This window comes from Rhinolophus hipposideros (genome assembly GCF_964194185.1).
Source record: "Rhinolophus hipposideros genome assembly, chromosome: 5".
NCBI lineage: Eukaryota > Metazoa > Chordata > Mammalia > Chiroptera > Rhinolophidae > Rhinolophus > Rhinolophus hipposideros.
Genome location: NC_138051.1, coordinates 37,104,883 through 37,126,252, shown reverse-complemented (window position 1 = coordinate 37,126,252; position 21,370 = coordinate 37,104,883). Strand labels below are relative to the sequence as shown.

Genomic DNA, 21,370 nt, shown 5'->3' with positions numbered 1-21,370 from the left:
TTTTCAGAAATATAACCATCAGATCATTATTCACCTAACAAAATGAACAGTTCCTTAATATTAAATTACATTAAAGATGTCTTAAAAATTTTTAAGTGTTAAATTAACATACAAAAAAACATACCTTTGCATAAGGTCTTATGAATTTTAATACATGTAAGAAACAGAACCGTTCCGTCACCCCCTCAAACTCTCCATACCTTTATAATTACTGTCTCCCTACATCCATAAGAGAACACCATATAAATGGAATAATGCAGTATGTACATACTCTTGTATCTGGTTTCTTGCACTTAGAATAATGCCTTTGAAATTCATCCATGTTGTTCCATGTATCAGTAATTCTTCCCTTTTATTGCTATATTCTATTGTATGGAATACAGCGAATAGTGATTCATTGTATGGATGTTCCACAGTTTATCCATTCACCCACTGGAGGATATTTGGGCTATTTCCAGGTTTCGGCAATTATAAATAGAATTGTTATAAACTTTGTATCAGGTTTTTCTGTGAACATAAATTTTCATTTCTCTGAGCTAAGTGCTCAAAGGTGAATTGCTGAGTCATGTTATATGTTTACCTTTAAAAGAAACTGCAAAAACTGTTTTCCACAGTGGCTGTACCACTGCGTATTTCCCTCCCTCAGTGCAAGAGAGTTTCAGTTGTTTCATACTCTTGCCAACACTTGGCATTGTTAGAATTAAAAGCGTTAGTCATTTTAATAGGTAGGTAGTGGTATCTCGTTGTTTTAATTTGCATTTCCCTGTGGCTAATGATGTTGACCATATTTTCATGAACCTGTTGCCATGTATATACACCCTCTTTGTTGAAGTGTCTGTCTTTTATCCAGTTTTTAGTTGGGCCGTTTATTTTCTTCATGTAGAGTTTTGAGAGTTCTTTATGTATTCTCTTTACTAGTCCTTTATCAGATAATGTGGTTTACAAAATATTTTCTTCCAGTCTGTGGGTTGTCTTTTCATTCTTTTAGCAGTATCATTTGCAGAGCAGAATTTTAAAATTTTGATATAAATTTATCATTTTTTTCTTTTGGTGTGCTATCTAAGAAGTCTTTGCCTAAACCCAGGTCAGGAAGATTTTCTTTTAAAAGTTTTATTGTTTTACATTTTATCGTTAGATATATGATCCATTTTGACTTAATTTTTGTGGAAGGTATAAAGTTTAGGATAAGGTTCTTTTGTTTCTGCATGTGAATATCCATTTGTTCCAACACCATTTGTTGAAGACAATTCTTTTTATTTCTTTTCCTCGCCTTTTTTCTTACACCTGCTGGAACTTCCAGTACAATGTTGCATAAGAATGGTGAGCGTGGATATTTTGCCTTGTTTCCAATCTTAGCAGGAAAGCATTCAATCTTTCTCCATTAAATATGATGTTAGCTACAGATTTTATCAGATTGAAGAAGTTCCTGTCCCTTCTTACTTTGTTGAGAGTATTATGAATTTTATTATGTTTTTATATGAATTGTCAAATGCTTTTCTGCATCAATTGATATGATTATGTTTGTTTGTTTTCCTTTGGACTGCTAATCTGATAGATTACATTGGTTGGTTTTTGCGTATTGAACTAGTCTTGCATTCCTCTGATAAACCCCATTTGGTCATGGTTCATCCCAAGTTTTGAAGTTACAACTCGAAATGCCTAATAAGGGATCAACAGGAAGAGAACACACAGACTTGTGTTTGAGCCAGTATGTTGGAAATCAGTTGGCTATTTGGGCTGTTAACCACTGTATTAGCTTCTGCTGACTTGTTCCTCTCCCACTCAGAGACCAACCATGCCTCTGCTGCCAATATACTGTACCTCCACCCCCTTCTATCTACTTATATTTAGTTTCATTCTCTTTGCTTACCTGTACTGGACTAGGAACTTCTATCTATTGGTCACTTCTGGGCATTTCCTTTCTCCATTTGTGCTTGGTATATTTAATTTATCGTGAGAGAGTTTGGGGATGAATTGTATTTTAAGAAACAAACATTTGCTTTAAACACATCTGTGTTCAGAGTATTAAAACTGAAATGATATTACATAATGGTTTTCATAAATTTTGTCTTTTCATGAGGCAAGAAAAGAAAATAATATGGATGTCTTGCCATGTGTAGTCTTCTAAGATATGATTTTAAAATGCAATTTTTTGGAAGGTCATGGAAGCAAACCAGAGTGTAATACAATGTTTGCATGTGGTTAACATAATTTGCTTGCCTCCCCACAGGCTAGATTCCAAAGAATTTGTTTCTGTATTCTTGAGTCTGGAGACGTACAACAAGACAGAGATCCCTGTGAAAGCAAGCCCTCATCCGGGGAGCCTCAGCATGCATAGCCACCCCACTCAGCCCTTCCTGGGGAGCAGTGAGAATGCTATGGTTGTGGTGTGAGCTCAGAGTGCTGCTTTCTGTTAAAACATAGTCTCAGTGTCTCTGAGCAAACCATTAATAGATGTCAAGTTCACATTATACGTTTTAGTTCCCAAGCAGTGTTAAAAGCAATGTGTGGGATTTTATATTTCCAGCTGCTTTTTTTTTTTTCAAAGTAAAATATGTAGGCTTTGGTTTTCAGCAGGCCACATTTCTTCTAATAAAAACAGTTGGAACAAAATGTGTTTTATAAGCATATAAAAATGTCAGACTATAATGATTTTAGTGCTGCATATTTAAAAATGGGTCACTAATAGTTAAGATATTAACATCTGCAAAGAAAGTAAATTATGGAAAGTAAATTACAATATATCATTTATATAAAGAAGAAGGCAGTTGGAAACTAGGCCAACCACTATATTGAGACCATTTTATTTTAGCTTCTATATAACATACATGTCTTTCAGCTTTAAGTTATTCAAATTTTGGCCTTAAAATTAAGCTTTCGTCCTTGAAACTCGGCCCCAAAGTTTCAAAAATCCTATTTGTGTTTGGAGATACAATTCATTTTGTGAAGAAGTAGCCTCCTTCTGTGGACTCACCAGAGAAAGCATCTCAGTAAGTTTTGGTTCCAAAATCAGTTGTGATTCCTTCTAATGGTCACTTTCTGTCATCGAATTGATATTCTGAGCTCCTTTTTGTCCTGTTTGCTAGAAAGCTCAGAAAAAGATTTTCAGCCTATCTTGACCAAGGCTACAGTCCTTGAGCCCATGTATTTTGCACATTGAGCATACATCTGGAGTAATTTTCATCTTCTTTATTCTTCTTTTTGCCTAATTTTTTTCACTTAACTCTTTTTCCATGTTATATTATAGTGTTACAAGCTGCTATATATCCATATTGGAATAATATAGTTGGAAATAGATTTTAAAAAATCTGAATTCTTTTTCTTTCATCACTTCATCCACATCATTACATTTTTCTAGCACTTTGGCCCTTTTTTCATAACTTCCAATTACATATTCTTAAATTATAAAATTCCAAACAGAAGGATTCCTGGGGCATGTTTTAAGAAATCTTTTTTTTTATTTTTTATATTTGACATTTTTATTTTAGGCTGCAAAAACAAAAACAAGCAAACAAACAAACAACAAAAAAACTTGAAATACGCTTGTCAAATAATGAAAATTCATCCTTTCCAGGGAAGCAGAAGGTAGACCATCCTGCTTCACTGCTGCTTGCACTCTGCTGGCTTTTCATCCTTCTTTGAGTCATAATCTGGATCATTTTCCTCATCTTCTTCTTCCCCTTCCTCATCCGCTTCTTCACCTTCTTCATCATAATCATCATCATCATCTTCAATAGCTTCTCCAGTAAAGTATAACACTGATCTTGGGATTATACGCTCACGTAAAAAGTGACCAATTTCAAAGTCTGCAGCAAGGATAGCTTCAGCATCATCATCCACCTCTCCACTCTCAGGAACTTCAGGAGGGGCAAAAAAGTTAAAGAAAGAATCATTGGAAACTGTTTTGGTCACAGTACGAACTGTTCCACGTCCCTTGTGTTTCTGCTTCTTTTTAATGGTTTTCAAAGTGACATTCTTCCCCTTTTTCCAATCTATCTGACACCCTGTACAACCCATAATTTCTGGTCCATCAAAAGAAAAGGGATCAGAATCATCTGGTTCTGATCTCATCCTGTATGTCTTTGTCAACACTTCATTTGTGAAATATTCATTGGGTTCAAAGTGAAATTCTAAGACAAAACTCATAGGCTGGCCAGCATCTGAGAACTTCACTTTAATATCTTTCAAGAGCTTCAGAATAGGTTCATCATGTTCCTGAACCATATCACTGAGCAAGTCAACATTCTTAAAAACAGTCAACCAAAATTCAGGAATTCCCTTGGGGTCTTCTTTTTCTTCATCTTTTTTCTCATCTTCAATCTTGGCCTTTTCTTTCAGCTCCTCCGAAATTTCATCTTCCTCATCTAGTTTCCATTGACATTCTTCTTCTGTAGGTTCATAAATTGCATTAATGATCTCAAATTGCTTATCAAATAAAGGCTGATAGAGAACAGCATACTTTCTTTCAAGATCATGAACTTCCTCATAGAACTTGGCTTCTATGTGTGCACATTTAACTTGAAGGTTTTTGAGAGCATTTACTCGTCTTTTAACTACCCTAGGCAAGCTTTCAATGTATCCTGTTGGTGTTTCTACCAGACCATCAAGTCTTTCTTGGAGGGCTGCAAGAATCTGAGGATTTTGCATCATCTGAACAGTCAGCTGACGCGCTTTGATTTTTGTTTCTTCACCAGTTTCTTCTTCTTCTACTTCAACATCATCCAAATCTTGATCAAGTTCAGACTTTTAGTTAGATGTGGCTATGTGACTATGTTTTGGCAGTGAGGTAAAAAATAGTAGCGTAGAACTTAGAGAAAGCTTCCTTTATAGGGATGGTGAACAGCTGGGAGGCCTTTTTGTTCTTGCTTCCTCTCTGGAATAGGGATGTGATGGCTAGAGCTCTGGCAGCCACATTAGACAATAAGGCATCTTGTCAATGTCTGCCATGTTTTAAGAACGCCAAATATCGGTGGCCAGCACGGGGAACCAGGCGGCCGGAGCTGCGCAGACAGTGACTCAGGGAAGCGGCAGGAGGAGCAGGAGGCGGCGCCGCGAGCAGATGGCGCTAAAAAGCAAGAAATCTTTACTGCCTTTTGAGATAACAAAAGTAATACTAGCTGGTTATAAAAACTTCAAACATTGTAGAAGTATATAATGTAGAAACTAAAGGTCTTCTATAATCTCTTCCTTCGAAAAAGAAAAAAAAATACACCAAAAATAAACAACCAAAAGCCACAAATGTTAAGTATTTCGTGTATATCTTTATAGAATGATTTTAAATTGCATTATATTGGAGTGGCAATGGAAATGATGTTTTTTATTCCATGAATCTTGGCTATATAACTTTTTCTTATTTCTCTGCTGGGATGTGATATGATATATATATCATATCACATCCCAGCATACACACACACTCACACACACACACACACACACACACACACACACACACATGTATATGTGTTCACACACACATTCTTTTTTTGGCACCGTCTGTGTGTATATATATGTGTGTGTGTATAAACACACACACACAGAGGGTGCCAAAAACATGTATACATATTTTAAGAAAGGAAAAAAAAACGTATTAAAATTGTAATACTCAATATATACTGGTAACAAAAGATGAATACAAAAGGTGTATACATTTTTTTGGTACTCCCGGTATATTACATATATTATGTAAGGGTCAGCTTATGGTAATGCATTGGCCTTCTCTTCATAAAGTATTTTGAAAAAAAAAATACACACACACACACACACACACACACTCACACACACCAGGGGTGCCAAAAATACGTATACAAACAGACACTTTGGTCAACGTTGCTCAAGCAGTAGTTTGCTGTAATCAGAGGTGTCTGGATGTTGATGGTAACCACTTTGAGCACCTCTTGTCATTGCAGAAGTCAAACGTGACTTGTATTCATCTTTTGTTATCAGTATTTATTGAGTATTACAATTTTAATAGTTTTCCTTTCTTAAAACGTGTATACATTTTTTTGGCACCCTCTGTGTATGTATTTTTTTTCTGCATAGTCTTGAAGATATACCAGTCACATCTGAGGAATGTACAACTCAGTGTTCTTGGAATGCTTTGTAGGAGGGGATCATGGTAGCTTTCCATACCAGGCAAATGGCATTTAGTGCTTAGAGCAGGGGTGTCAAAACTGTGGCCTGTGGGCCAACTGCGGTCCGCAATCCATTAATTGGCCCACAGCAAATTCCAAAAATATATTTAGTTTACTTAAATAAACCAGATGAGGCAATATTACTTCACCTCGCGTGAGTGGCCTGGCTGTTTCTTTATTTTACTGCATATGGCCCTTGGTAAAAAACATTGAAAAAAGTCTGGACACCCCTGGCTTAGAGGATGGTTCACAGCCTAGCCTTAGCATTGCCGTCAGATAGGTCTGTGTTCAAATCCTGGTAGCTCAGTGACTCCAGGCAAGTTACCTCTCCTCCATAAGGCCTGGTTTTCTGGGAATAGTAATAATTGTTAATATTTTAAAGTGTTGTTATGAACAAATTAGAGATTATAGGCAAAGCACTCAGCATGGTATCTGGTATGCAGTAAAAACTAAATAAATGTTAGCTGCTGTATTATTTTGACTAGTGCTTGATTGCTATTTATAGAGAAACTCCAAATAATCATGGTGCAAACAAGAGAGATATTTCTTTCTTTCCCGTATATATATTTAGATAGAAGGTCCAGGGCTGACTGTGGTTCCACAGTTACCAAGGATCTAGGTTCTTTGTAACTTGACGCTCATGTATCTTCCATCTCATGGTTTAAGATGGCTGCTCTAGCTCTGACCATCTCAACCATATTCCAGCCATGGGGAAGACCATGACTGAGAAGTTGCACATAACATGTATACCCACATCCTGTTAACCAAAACTTAGCTATGTGGTCATACCTAGCAGCAAGGCTTTAGCCAAGTGGCAATATGGCCAACTGAAAATACTGAAACCATATTAGAAGACAACAGACATTGAGAGGTGACCTGCAGTTTCTGTCACAGTAGCTATAGGCGGATGTTCTGAATATGTTCTAAGAACTGGTTCCTGCTCTCTTATCTATGCATTTATCAGATACCTTTGTAAACTTGTTTATATTTTTATCTTTTACTAATTCTTTGAAATAGCGATTGCTAGATATTTAATAGCTTTTAGATAAAGAACTATTTCCTTTTATTCTAAAATTACTTTTTTATGTTTGAAACCTCCCTAATATCTAGGATTCTGGGCCTATTCTTAACATTTCCCCAGTTCTATGTTTTCAGAGGTACAATTGATTCATTGCAATTAGTCGAGGACCCTAAGAACTTGCTCGAGAGTGTCACTACTTTAGATTAACGTGATATAGGCTTCAGTTACATGATTATAAACATTCAGATGAATGCTCAGTGATTCATAGTTGGAAAAGGGGCTGTGGTTTATTATCATAAATAATCGCTTTGGCACCTTGTGGCTATTTCAAATATTAATGTTAGGATTTGTGTCTGTGACAAATGGAAAATTATATAGCCAGTTTCACAGCTGTGGTGACATTGTTGGTTTTTTTTTCCTTAATAGATTAGTATTTCTTAATATTGAGGAATCATTAAAATACTTTAACATAAATATTCTTGTTGGTATCTATGATATTCTTGCCTGTGGTGGTAAAGTGTCCTGTTTGTTTAGGATACCTTCATACCAAGTTCTGTGTCCTCTCAGATATAAGCAGATCTCTTATTTTTAAATTAGACTTCATGGTTGTCTCTATTGAATAGTAGCTGAGACTATGACCAAAATGTGGGTGGTACTTGGAGCAGACATTCTTTTCTTCATGCCAGTTTGCTAGGGCAACAGTTCAGAAGAATGTACAGGGACTTGCCATATTTGTCCAGCACTGTGTGGTATCCAAAGCTGGATTTAATCTAAAGCTTGATTGCTTAGCGTTTAGCCTACTTGGACTCCTAGGCTACTGCAATAATTATGCTGAACTACTCTCTATCTTTCTTAGAACCCCAATGTTGGTTGTCTGAGTACAGAACTTCCTCAAATTTCATGAAAATCTATTTAGCTTGCTTTAATTAACAAGGAGAAAAACTGAGTCAAAGCCACTAAACAGCATAATAAATTCAGCTGAAAAATGAATGTGTGAATGTGAATAGCCTAATACCCAGAGAAGATCCATCCTTCCTTTTTTTTTTTTTAAGTAAAGTTTATTGGGGTAACAATTGTTCGTAAAGTACATAGATTTCAGGTTTACAATTCTGTATTACATCATCTCTATATCACTTGTGTGTTCACCACCCGGAATCAGTTCTCCTTCTGTCACCATATATTTGATCCCTTTTACACTCATCTATCATCCCCTACCCTTGCTTTTTGAATTCTGTTTTCAGACCATTATAGTGGGGACTTTTCCTAGATGAAAAAAAAAAAAAAAAAAAACAAGAAAAAAACCAAAACAACAACCATAAAATAATACCCAAAGAATTAAAAATCCTAACAGCCTTTTGATTGCCTATCAGTGAATCTGGAAAAAGAAGGAAAATCTGACGCCCTTGATAAGAATTAGCAGCAAAATTTTATTTTTAGAAAGCAAAATTTAGAAACAACTGTATTTGTTATTTTAAAAGATTTTGTAGTATTTTTATAAAGTATATTCCACTGTTATCATTACATATGATGCTTCTGTATTACAAACAAAATATTCATTAATATTTACCTTTCCAATGAGATATTTTATTTGCATGACTATTTTTAAAGCATGTGCTCATTTTGGTGGAGTTGCTCTTGTGGTGTTTAATCTGTATTTACATATTTTTCCTTATGAATGTTTCATTTCTGACTTATAAAGCTAAATACTAAATGCTTTTTTTTTGCTGTTGCTGGATAGCTTACAGATAGAACACACAAACAAAAGAGTATGTTTATTATTAACAAAATTCATTTATATTTCATTTATTAAGGATAATTTTTTTTAGTTATTTTTATAAGCTTTTTTTTAAATTAGCAAAATGTAAGTGCTTTTAACATTTTGGTGTATTTTTTTCTACAAGTTCTTTTTCCATGGATAAAAATATACTCATGCATACCTGTATAATAAATTAGAATTCAGTTGTATATATATTGTATATACGTTATATAGATTGTATATATGTTGTATTGTGGAAATTCCCCTTGTCAATTACACTTTGTAAATACACTTTTAAATAACTGCCTAGTACATTACATTGTGTGATAGATCACATTTTACCAATTCCTTTGTTGTTGAACATTTAGACTTTGTGTTATTAGAAATAATGCTGCAGCAAACATCCTTGTTTATTTCTGTGTTAATTTATCTTTGTGTCTCTGATAATTTCCTTAGGATAAATTCCTAGGAGTAGTATTACTGGTTTCAAAGGTTGTGAGAAAATTTTAAAGGCTCTTGATACATAATGCCAAGTTCATTCGTTCAGTCAAAAAATATTCTCTGAGCACCAATATTGTGTGTCATGCCCTTGGGATATAAGAATAAATAGGACAGTCCCTGCTGGGGGACTGTCTATGTATATGATTAAGCTCAAGCCATGTTCTCCAGGAAGATGGTATTAATTTACATATCACTAATGTTGTCAATATATGCAAGTAGTTTTGGAATGTGTATACACGTTCCTTTGAAATTAGAGCAATATGGAATATGAGAAATAAAAATTTTTGTATTTTGGTTATTGCATATCATGAATCACATTCCTAATAATTTTTGACATTATTGATTTAGAAAACCAACACCATTTTAATATCCTCATTTCTGTAAAAAGGCATCTATCTACATTTTTATGGTGTTCTCATTTCCATAGTTTCATAGGGTCTTTTCTACCGTGTTCTCCTAGTATGTTGATATTTTCTACACCGACAAATAGAACACTATTCTGACACTTGGAATGGTTGATAAAGAACACTAAACTCATGTTGCTTAAAACTGTCTTACCACCAATTTGTTCTCCTTTTCAAAGGAGAAAGACCCTTATTTTATATATATTTTTTTAAAATGTGGATAAGGCATGCGACTGCAACCTAAATACCTATACTGTGTTTTCCCGAAAATAAGACCTAATTGGAAAATAAGCCCTAGCATGATTTTCAGGATGACGTCTCATGAAGTCCTAATGCATGTTTTGGAGCAATAATTATTTAAGACCCGGTCTTATTTTTGGTGAAACACGGTAGTAGTGAAAACTCATGGTAACGCTATTATATTTAATTTATAGATTCTCCAGTACCCACTAAGCACTGCCTTAATATTCAGGATAGAGACTGCAGATTTTCTAGTTTTCAGGACAATGGGTTGATTGGTTGTATCCATATAACTAGTATATTAAATATCAGGCAATCAAAGGCAATTATTCATCATCAGAATAGATTAATGACATTAAGGAGGGAAAACCCCCACATTTTTAGTGTTATTTGAGAGTTGGGAGGGCAAATATAGCATTCACAGAGCTCTGAGCTGCATTCCCATGTCCAGAATACACAGTCCTTGGGAATAATTATTCTATTCACTGCTCAATAGGTTTCCCACATGTGAAGGCTGCCAAGCTCCTCGAACTTCTAATTTAGGAGCTAAGAGATTTCCTTACTGGGCTCAATAATGATCTTTGAGCAAATGTATGGCCTTCCCCATTCAGTAAAAAATGGCTACTGATGGACACTATACCAAGTGTGGTGAGATGAATTATGTGATTGAGCTGTTTTCTGAAACGTACCTTTCACAGTAATAGAACTACTATTTTTCTGGCCCACTAGAGTTCTTCAAGATTGTCTTTGTGATGGAGCGTGTAATCTCCATCCTTAAGGAACAAGCAAACTATTCCTAGTAAATGATGAGAGATGGTAGAACATTTATTATTGTACACTTTTATTCCATCTGTATTTCATTTGCCCTTGATGAAGTACATAATTTTATCAAATGAAATAAGTGAAGCAGATTGCATATTACACCATGGAAGCTTTGGAGATTTGTAACTTTAGGATACATTTTTAGAGAGGTAGAGGTTTCAGTTTGATGTCTTGATTCCTGGTTTACTATATGTTTAAATTTTATATTTGAGTTTTTATTTGATAAAAGAGTATCTTGGTGTTGGTAATCTTTTGGGACTTAATTTCTCAGGCAGTAGTATGTTACCAAGATTTATCTATATTTTTGTGTGCATCAGTAGTGTGCTCTTTTTGAGGGCAGTATAATATTTTATAGTGGGAATATGAGGTCTGGCAATTAAGTTTGCCAACTGATCCTAGAAAAAGTGCTACATACCTCATTGCTGAATATCACTACGGTCACCTTCGAAGTACTCCCCTTGGGAAGCTGTGCACCAGCGCCAGCACCTAGTCCACCCTTCAAAGCAATTTTGGAACTCTTTTTCTAGAATAGCCATCAGAGCTGTCATTGTATTACCCTTGATGTCCTGAATGTCATCAAAATGTTTTCCTTTCGATATTTCCTTTATCTTCAGGTAAAGAAAGAAGTCATTGGGGGCCAGATCAGGTGAGTAGGGAGGGTGTTCCAATACAGTTATTTGCTTACTGGCTAAAAACTCCCTCACAGACAGTGCTGTGTGAGCTGGTGCATGGTTGTGATGCAAGAGCCATGAATTGTTGGCGAAATGTTCAGGTCATTTTCGTCTAACTTTTTCTTTAATTTATTGGGGTGACAATTGTTAGTGAAATTACATAGATTTCAGGTGTACAATTCTGTGTTACAGCATCTATAAATCCCATTGTGTGTTCACCACCTCGTCTAACTTTTTCATGCAGCCTTTTTAGCACTTCCAAATGGTAAACTTGGTTAACTGTTTGTCCAGTTGGTAATTCAAATTCATAATGAATAATCCCTCTGATATCATTGCAACAAATTCATGAACTTAATTGTCAGACCTCGTATGTGTTATGAACTAAGAATTATAATTAATCTAATATTGTGGTTAAAAAAATTTTTGTATTTGTTTTTATGAGACTGTTGCATTTATTTTCAAAATGTAATATGACATATCAAGTGTAACTGATTTCGTTAAAAGGGACTTTTTAAAAATGCCCATGGGCTTTATTGTTATTTGTTAAGTTCCTCTTCTTTAGAGACCCTTCCGGCAGTTTTCGGTTGTGAGACTTTAATGTCATGACTCACATGTGCTTTAAGGTCTGCACATCCTAAGAGTAAAAAATTCCAGAATTATCCTGTGTTCTCTATTGTTTAGTTTTAAAATTACCAGGTGATTTAGTGGTCCTCATTTTATGTTGATGATTCATGCATAATGTTCTGTAGCGTAGAGAGGGCTTGACTCTTTCTTTCAGTTACTTAGGCCACCCACTTCTGTATTGAAAATGCCATGAATTTCCATCCTACCCCATCCCATCCATCTCATGCCATCATGTGGTCTGTTGTATGAGGTTTGCAGCTTGCAGGGATGACACTTGGAATGTGTTTTAGTGGTTATGAGCACTTGGAATGAAACAGACTTGGATTTGAACCTTGGTTCTTCTCTTGACTAGCTGCATGGTCTTTAGAAATCTGAGCAACTACTCTGAGTATCAGTTATCTGAAAAGCTTGCATGACATTTTCTCTAAGGTTGCTGTGTTAAATTTTATCTGTTATTACTATTATTATTATCATATCATCATCATACATAATTAATTTTTATATATATAACTGTATACTGGATGCAGTTTCAAGCTACTGATCTATATTTTCCCTTGAGTGTGCTGAAGGTGTTGGTTGTTTTATTCCCTGAGTGCTGGAAAGAATCACAGTGCCAAAATATCCTTACCCCTACTTTTCAACCAGTGATTTTTCTGTTTTGTCTGTACTATTTCTGGAGAGAGGGGAAGACAGGCAATCAGGTCGCTCACAATCAGGCCCTTTCTAAGCATAGCTGACAGATGGAGGTGTTCGGACTGATCTCAATGCTGAGAACAATATTAACAGCAATCGCCCCTGTACCAAGCATCTCTGTGACAGGCAACGGTACTGAATGCCTTCCCCTCAGCATCTCGCTGAGATTCTCACCCAGTTCCCCAAAGCAGATCTTTTACCTTCATCTTGACATGAGGAACTTGGGGCTTGAGAGGTTCGATAACTGGCCCAGTGTCACACAATTACTAATGGGAGAAACCACAAGGCTCTCCCTGTTCTTTTTGACTCCGAAACCCACACTCATCACCACTGCTTACACAGATGCAATTCCCTGGAGAGCCTTTATATCCCCCTATTTTCTGGATGCTGACTTGGAAGTTATATGGAGCCTAGAACTCAGTGGGACCTGCTAGGTGGGTGACTGGTCGGATTCTCAGTGCCATTTGGAGAAGCCAGCTCCCTGCTGAGGCCAGAGAGGCTGTGGAAACTTTGGGGACTATTTGGCCATTTTCTACTGAAAATGGAATCTAAAACGATTTCATTCTGGGATTGGTTGTTTTGAGCAAGTTTTGCATTATTCATTTTGTATAAGGAATATTTAGGAATGGGGCACTCATGGCTATATTTTGGATTTTTGAAGTCAGAAAACTAGAGGGTTTATAAAAACCTTTGGAAAATATCTGTAGCATGCTAAAATAAAGTGAGAGTTTCATAAAAATATGCATTAATGCAGGAATCCACTGCCCTCACACTAAGCACAAGAGATCCCTGTTGAACCTTGGGAAAAATAAACTTACTCCCTTGGCTTTTATGGGGGTGGCACTAAAATTTGGTGGCTGTGCCCAGGAGTGGGGTAGTGGCACAGAATGAAAACAGTCTACAGGAGCCTCCAGATTCTTTAAAACACAACCAAATTAAACATTAACATGGTCTTTACAGAATGAATCCCCAATTCCCTCGTCTCACACAGACAGTTGATTTTTTGAAAGAGAAATTTAACTTAAAAAGTTAATTCACTTTTCTACTTTTACCATGTATTTAATTAATCATAATTAACCTGAAGGATAAAAGAATACATTTTTTAGTGTAAAATTCTTTCCTTCTCCAGCGCACCAAAAAAGTGACCCAAGTTTTAGGAAGAATTGCTGAATTTTGTTTCTTGCCCTTTTGCTAGTACCCTACCTTGATCCAGTTAATATTAAAATGCTCAAAAAGCAATTATCATTCATCTTTCAACTTGATGAACAAGTATTTTCATTGCAAATGAAGTATGTCCTGTAAATGATTAAACATTAATAAAAACAAGAATCAACCTGATTTGTTTCAACACCTCTCTTTCTCTGCAGGAGGTGACATTTTTCTGTCAGTGTGTCAAAGTGTTATTTTAGCAGCCTCCCTTTCACTCAAGTAGTGTATATTTGGCTTGGTTTTAAATCCAGTAAAGCATAAATATGACTGAATTCTAACATGAAAAATAATATTATACTTCTCAGATTCTGTTTATAAAAATGTTGCATAGGTGCTTACAATACATTTAGAAGTTTGTGACTCCCAGGAATTTCTATTGTATCCCTCCATATTCAGTATTTACAGTATACTTAAGTTATTGGTAACTTTGAATAACATGCATTATAATATGGCAGCTCTATTAGGCTTTCCAGTAAACAGCCTTAGTAAGATAGTAGTTGACCAAAAGCTGACAGCTTTTTCTGCTTATGAAAGAAGTTGGGTTCAACATTCCAGTTGAACCAATTGACCAATTGACCTTTCTTCCATGTTCTTTTGTATACCATTAGGAGAATAACAATCACTACTCTTTACTTTACATCTAATATGTGGTTCTTTAATTTATTTCTAATATATGGGAGTACATTTTCTGTCATTTTCATGTGTAGGGTTTTTTGGGCCAAATTTGTTTCCTGAGTTCCTGTTTCTGTTTACCAAACAAAGTAATCACTGTTGGAATAGATTTACCCACCCAAACATTGATTGGCACATAGTAGGTGCTTAATAATGTTTGAATGAATAAATGCTAGGTAGTAAATGTAGGGACTTTTGGCCTCTCTGGTCATATATTTAGGGTTTAGAGTGAACATTTGCTTTTGTATTGCTGCTATGTAATGTTTTAAAAACTATTCTTACCTGAATGATTTAAAGTTTCAGTCTTTAAACATTACCTCTAGATTTAGATAAAAGTCAAATTGTAGCATTGACTATACACAAGCAGGGAAATATATTAATTTCCTGTTTCCAGGAGGGTTGCAAAAGAGATTTCCTAGAATGAGCATGATTTCACACTAATAGGAGAGCAAAATTAAGTGGCTTTAGTTGCATAAAGCCTTGGCACTAACTCATGAGTGGATCCTTTGTTGATTTTGTATATGTACTTTGCTGGCAAAAGTGCTGATTCTTATTTTATTCATGCCAAGTAGTTATAGAACCAGCTTTGTGTAATACATTGAAAACTAGTATAAAGGATATCACATGTCTTGGTTATTGTATTTTTTTGGTACTCTTTTACATCCTTGAATTGCATGTGCACATATAAAAATAACCCTATTGATGTCATTAATTATCTTTTTATATTTCAGAATTTACTTTTCAAGATACAGTTGAAAGTTTGTGCTCTGAAAGAAGAATAAGTCCTTTGAAAGATAACCTAAAATTTTTTTCTAAAGTATCAGCTAGCATGCAATTTGCTCAAAATATGAAATAAAAATATATTTCTATTATAATAAAACCATTTCAAATCAAGTTACTCAACAGTCCTGTTCTTGGCATTTCAAATATGTAGTTAAGTTTATATTGACCGAGGTAATACCTCCAAAGTAAGTAAGAAGAGTGTGGCAGTTTGGATTCTCTAGAAGCCAGGCTGAGATGGAGTTTGAGGTGCAAGATGTTTATTGGAACTATCACCTGTAAAAGGTCGGGAGAGGAAGCATAGTTGGGCAGAGGGAGAAGCTCACCTGGCAAGCCTCCATGGACGCAGCAGGGAACTGTGGAGTATGGGTTTCCAGACAGCGGTGTCCTGTGTTGGCTGAAGTGGCCGGCTTGTCTATCCGGCTTGTCTATCCGCCTTGCTCAGTCACTGAATGTTGGCCATCGTGGAAAATGTGTGACCTCAGGAAAGTGGTTCTCAGCAGCTGAGGTGGCCCAAAGAGCTACTTGCTAGAGGCTGTCTGCTGACCATACTCCCCACAGCTAGGCAGAAAGTCCTTGGGGGGGGAGGGGCATCTGAGCTCTACCACATGGGGATTTCATAGTTATTATTAAAAGTAATGCTTATATTTCATATACTTCTATCATTATCTTCATCTGACTAATGAAAAATGGAAGTAAAACAGTTTGCTTAAGATCTGGTCATTAATTCAGGGCAATATTAGGAAGAAGAACTTGTGTGTCCCCATTTATTAGCCTTCAGCAAACTGATGTGACGTTGCAATGGATATGTGTATTATTTTTAAATCAGAGGTCAATATATGTGAGGAAAAAGCGAAGGAAAGGAATTGTAGCTACTCAAGAACTGGTGTGGTAAACGAGAAAGGGCACAGATTGAGTCCAATTGACTTAGTCTCCCAGTTTGTGTTGTCTCTGACTCTGACAGGCAAGTCCCTTGGTCACTCTGACTTTCAGGGTTCTGATCTGTCAACAAAAGGAGTGAAGTTAACGTGTTGCCTAAACAATATAGATGAATTACATAGTATTGGTGTTCATAGCAGGAAACACAATGCATGCTAATTTTCTTAAGTACCAAAAACAAGTCAAGCTGTGAAATGTTGGTAGAAAAATGAAGATTTCAACTTGAAGGCAGAGAGAACTTTTCTCTGTAATATTTTTCTTTTGTATCTCCCTTGTACCTTTAGTGTTGATGTATTAGGAAATAACAGATTTTTTTTTTTCTGGAGAGGTTGCTTCTGCAATGTGAGGCCATTGCAGACAGATATGAGGAGTGCACTTTTTTAAATAAGAAGAGGAAGAAGCATTGTAATGTAAAAGATTGAATCAACAGAGAGTCATGAGATGCTTATTATGGGCCAGGCCTTTTTTTTTTGAAATTCAATGTTATAGTTCATTAGAAGATCAACTCATTCTTTATGTAAATTCTGATCCTGCTACACCCAACTTCTCATTATTTTCATAAAGGCCAAAATACTGTGCTTGGCATTGATTATTGTATGGAACCCACCAACCTCTTTGCTCACTATTTACATTACCAAACCCAAACCCACACCCATACCTCTCCTCCTCCCCATCCTTCTGCCTCACTGGCTTCTGCTACAGGATTTGCCCTCTTGCGTCAGGCCTTGGCCCCTACAAGTTCCTAATCTTGGAATCCTCTTTTCCTTTCTTTCTATAGCCGGTTAACTTCTACTTGGTGTATACGCAACTCCCTTTGGCAAAGCTTTTGCTGATCCCTAGACTAGATTGTGTCTCCCTCTTACTCTCCTCTAATCTAATATTCTCTCTTAGAGCTGATCACAGGAGGGAATTATGTGTTTGTGTGACTGTCTACTTCCCTCATCAGACTGCCCCTCCACAAGAGCAGTGAGTAAGTCTCAGTTGCCAAGCACAGTCCTGGCACGGAGGAGAGATTTCATGAATCTTTGAGTGAAGGACTTAGAGGGCTCACAGAATCCTTTCCTGACCAGCCTGTGTGTCCCATCTCACTGCTGGGCCCACCTAAGGATAGACGCAGAGCAATGTAAAACCCAGTTACACTAAGTTATACATTTGCTAGCACAGAGACTAAGAATCAAGCCTTTACTCTGATGTCTACACTTAAAAAAATTCTTATTTTTGTTTAAACCTAGTATTCTTTATGTTTTAGTGTACGTTGTCAGGTTAAAAAAATATCATGGTACTTTTGATTTAAAACATTATTTTCCTAAATTAAGTCATTGAATTTTGAGAAGTGATGACCTTTTAGCATTATTATTCAAATAATTTTTTTAATTAAATTTTATTGGGGTCACAATTGTTAGTAAAATTACATAGGTTTCAAGTGTATAATTGTATAATACATCATCTATATATCACATTGTGTGTTCACCACCCAGAGTCAGTTCTCCTTCCATCACCATGTATTTGATCCCTTGTACCCTCATCTACCACCCCCCTCCCACCTTACCCTTTGGTAATCACTAAACTATTGTCTATGTCAATGAGTTTTAGTTTGTCTTTTTCCTTTGTTCCTTTCAGTTTTATATCCCACATATCAGTGAAATCATGTGGTTTTTGACTTTTTCTGTCTGACTACTCATTTTGCTTAGCACAATAATCTCGAGATCCATCCATGTTGTCACAAATGGTACTATTTCATAAAGGATCCGTTTTTGAGGGGTAGAGAGAACCAAGCACTTCATTTACTTCTCCTAAAATCTCTCCTGATCTAATATTTTTTCTTGGACTGAAAGCTCATCTCTTTACAGCTTCCAGTGTCTTGTAAGGAAGAGCTAAGAGGAAGAGTAAGGATGGAATTGAAGAGTGGAAGTCTCTTTTTTTTTGCTTATAAGAGTAAATGTAAACCTTTTCGTATTAAGTGCATTTCTTGGCCATTTTATGCTAGTAGGAATTCAGGCTGGCCTACTTTAAAATGGACATCTATTTTTATAGGAAACACGTGGAATGTCTGGAATTCTGCTTAGAAAAAGGAATCTGTATCCTGCTGTGAAGCAGCAAAGTACTTGCTTTTTGTTAGTTGTGGTCTTAGACTTCAATTCTAAAGGCATCCTAAAAATTGGACATGATTGACTGAAGTCTATATTGCATCTTAGGAAAAAACGAGAATAGTTAGCTGTGGAGCAACTGAAAATGAGAGGGACTATATAAATTTAGTTAGAAAAATTTGAAAATTTGTGTGTCACTTTGATAGTATGACTTAACTGGCCATTTTGTCTTTGTGTTTTATTTTGAAACCATTCACTTTATAAAGCTTTTTACATGGATATTTATTTTCACTTTGAATAAATTAAAATAATTGGTAGTTTAATTAATGCCTCTTTGACATTCCAGTGGTTCCTATATATGAATGCCAGAACTAATGGACTAAAAAGTAGTTTGTAATCATTCATGCAAATAACGATGTTAAATCAGAATAACTTTATTTGGAATCTTTTCTTATTTGTTTATCACTATTAAAACAACTTGCAATTTGTAGGCTTATAGTTTATAGATAATGTTAGTCTCTCTAAGTGTTGGCCATGTCATTCTGCCATATATGCTCACTGTACCAGAAACTGGGCTGCCTGAATTTTTTACTCACACAAACATGGCTTTATCTTACTATTTTTCAGTACAATCTGCCATTTCACTTTGAGGAAACAAATTGATATTAATAGATGAACAGAGTTGATTAAAAGGGAGTTTCTTGCTTCCCTGTTTATTCCCTTCATGATTAATCAGAAGCTCCAAATTGCTGATATTTTATTTAATTTTTAAGTTTACTAGTTAATAAGTATGTGAGATTGTTCTAAGAGCATCAGTTTCCACAGTGTGACTGTGACTTCTCTTGGGAAACACAAGAATTCAAGAAAAAAGGAAATTAGGTGTTTTTCTTGCATACTCATTATCTTGTAGGAATCCACACAGAAAAGTAGCTATTGTACTCTGAGAGCGTTTTTTTTAAAAGTGGCTTTTGTTTAGCTCTGTGTGGTATGGGCCAGGAAAAAACTTGTTTGTTCATATTAATAGCTGTTGCTCACTGCATTTTATTTAGTACAGTTAATTAATTAATTAATTCATTCATTAATTAAAATTTTAGTCTTTTTTTAAATAAAATTATCAACTACCTGCATGGTAACAAAATATCTTGACTTGAAATCTAAGGATTTGATGTGGATTTGTGGAAAATGAAAGCTGTTTTTTATGGGGGGTCAGTGAGATAGAGTACTTATTAGACTTTGCCATGGCCTTAGTCTGTGATGTTGGGGATAAAACATTTTCAGTTTTCTCACTGCATACTTAGGCTATCTTTCCATCAAATTAAATGGTACTCTAGACTTGTCAACTCTATGTCTAAATGACTTCTGCAAATAAAGAAAAGTAATTTTTTTTTGTTGTTCATTATATAGGTACATTTTAAAAAATATTTCTTGTGAAAAATATGAGATAGGTTGGAAATTAATTTATAAAGCAGTGTGGAACTTACCCCAAATTCAGTTAAAGAAACTTAGTGAGCTCATTCAGGCATTGATTTAGAATCTAATAAACAGTAAATAATAAGGCATAGTCTTTTCTCTTAAGTACATTGTTTTATAGTGTGGGATGAGAAAATAAGGGAGAAGAAATTTTTCAAAAGCACCCCCTGCTCCATCCATCCCGCCCCAGGTAGTCAGAGGGATATAAATGTTATAGGTGTGATTAATTTTCTTCAGATGTTTGGGGCCGTGCTAATAGTGTCAGTGATGGGAATGGCAGGAGAAGAGAATGTTATTCTCAACAAATTTTCAAAGAATATTTATTGCACATCAGCTACATACGAGCAGTCTCACATGTTGGAGAGCCAATGTGAACAAGACAACATCTCTGCTCTCATGGAGCTTTTATTCTATTCCAGTGGGAGGAGATAGCTACTTTTGACAAATAGATAGATTTTTTTTTTTTTTTTTTAAGGAGGGCGCAGCTCACAGTGGCTCATGTGGGACTGAACCAACAACCCTGGTGTTATTAGCAACACACTCTAAAACAACTAAGCAAACTGGCCACCCCCAAATAGGTAATATTTTTAAAGGTATACAGGAAGGAAATTATTTTCAGTTCTCCTTGCACTTTCTCCCCTTGGATGGGTCAGAAATGCTTTGTGGAGGGTCAAGAGCACATGGGGGTCTTGGTTTTGATTGGAAGAGGAGGAAGAAAGGGAAAATGGGAATTGATGCAGGGGTTTGTAATTTGATGGTGGGATTTTCATGAATTCTTTTCTAAAGGCTTTTGTTTTCCCAACAAAATTGAGTGAGGTCATCAGCTGAGGTTGGAGTCAGATGTGTGTTGAGGTGGTGTGAAATAGTTGTTTGAGATGAGACTACACATTTAACAAGAAATATACCATGTTTCCCTACAAATAAGACCTAGCTGGATAATCAGCTCTAATGTGTCTTTTGTAGCAAAAATTAATATAAGACTCAGTTATATTATATTATATTAATTATATTATATTATATTATATTATATTATATTATATTATATTATATTATATTATACCGGGTTTTATAGTAAAATAAGACCGGGTCTTATATAATACAATATAATATACTATATTTTTGCTCTGAAAGACGCATTAGAGCTAATGGTCTGGCTAGGTCTTATTTTCAGGGAAACATGGTAGCTGGACTTGTGGGCTACCCAGATCGATCACTGAGGTGAGCGATCATGATTCTAAGATAAAATAAATCTGCTTGGGTTGATTTTCCTTTACTAATAGCCTACTAGTATGTAGGTCCTTGGCTACAGGTTGATGTCTGGGTTGATCTAGGACTGAGGTTTTGATGGAC

General features: G+C 35.6%; 2 protein-coding genes across 2 annotated transcripts in view; one reads left to right on the top strand and one right to left on the bottom strand.

Moving 5' to 3' along the window:
- Positions 1 to 21,370, top strand: part of FSIP1 (fibrous sheath interacting protein 1) — a 172,823-nt gene that overhangs the window by 94,584 nt on the left and 56,869 nt on the right. The window lies entirely within an intron of this gene.
- LOC308498235 (nucleosome assembly protein 1-like 1) lies at positions 3,497 to 4,707 on the bottom strand. The gene has a single exon (XM_081049823.1). It carries the CDS (start codon positions 4,648 to 4,650, stop codon positions 3,601 to 3,603), a length of 1,050 nt encoding a protein of 349 aa, XP_080905949.1. The 5' UTR covers positions 4,651 to 4,707; the 3' UTR covers positions 3,497 to 3,600.

Bases quoted from the DNA above. Each gene is read 5' to 3' on its own strand.
- LOC308498235 (XM_081049823.1), bottom strand. From the start codon at position 4,650: ATGATGCAAAATCCTCAGATTCTTGCAGCCCTCCAAGAAAGACTTGAT.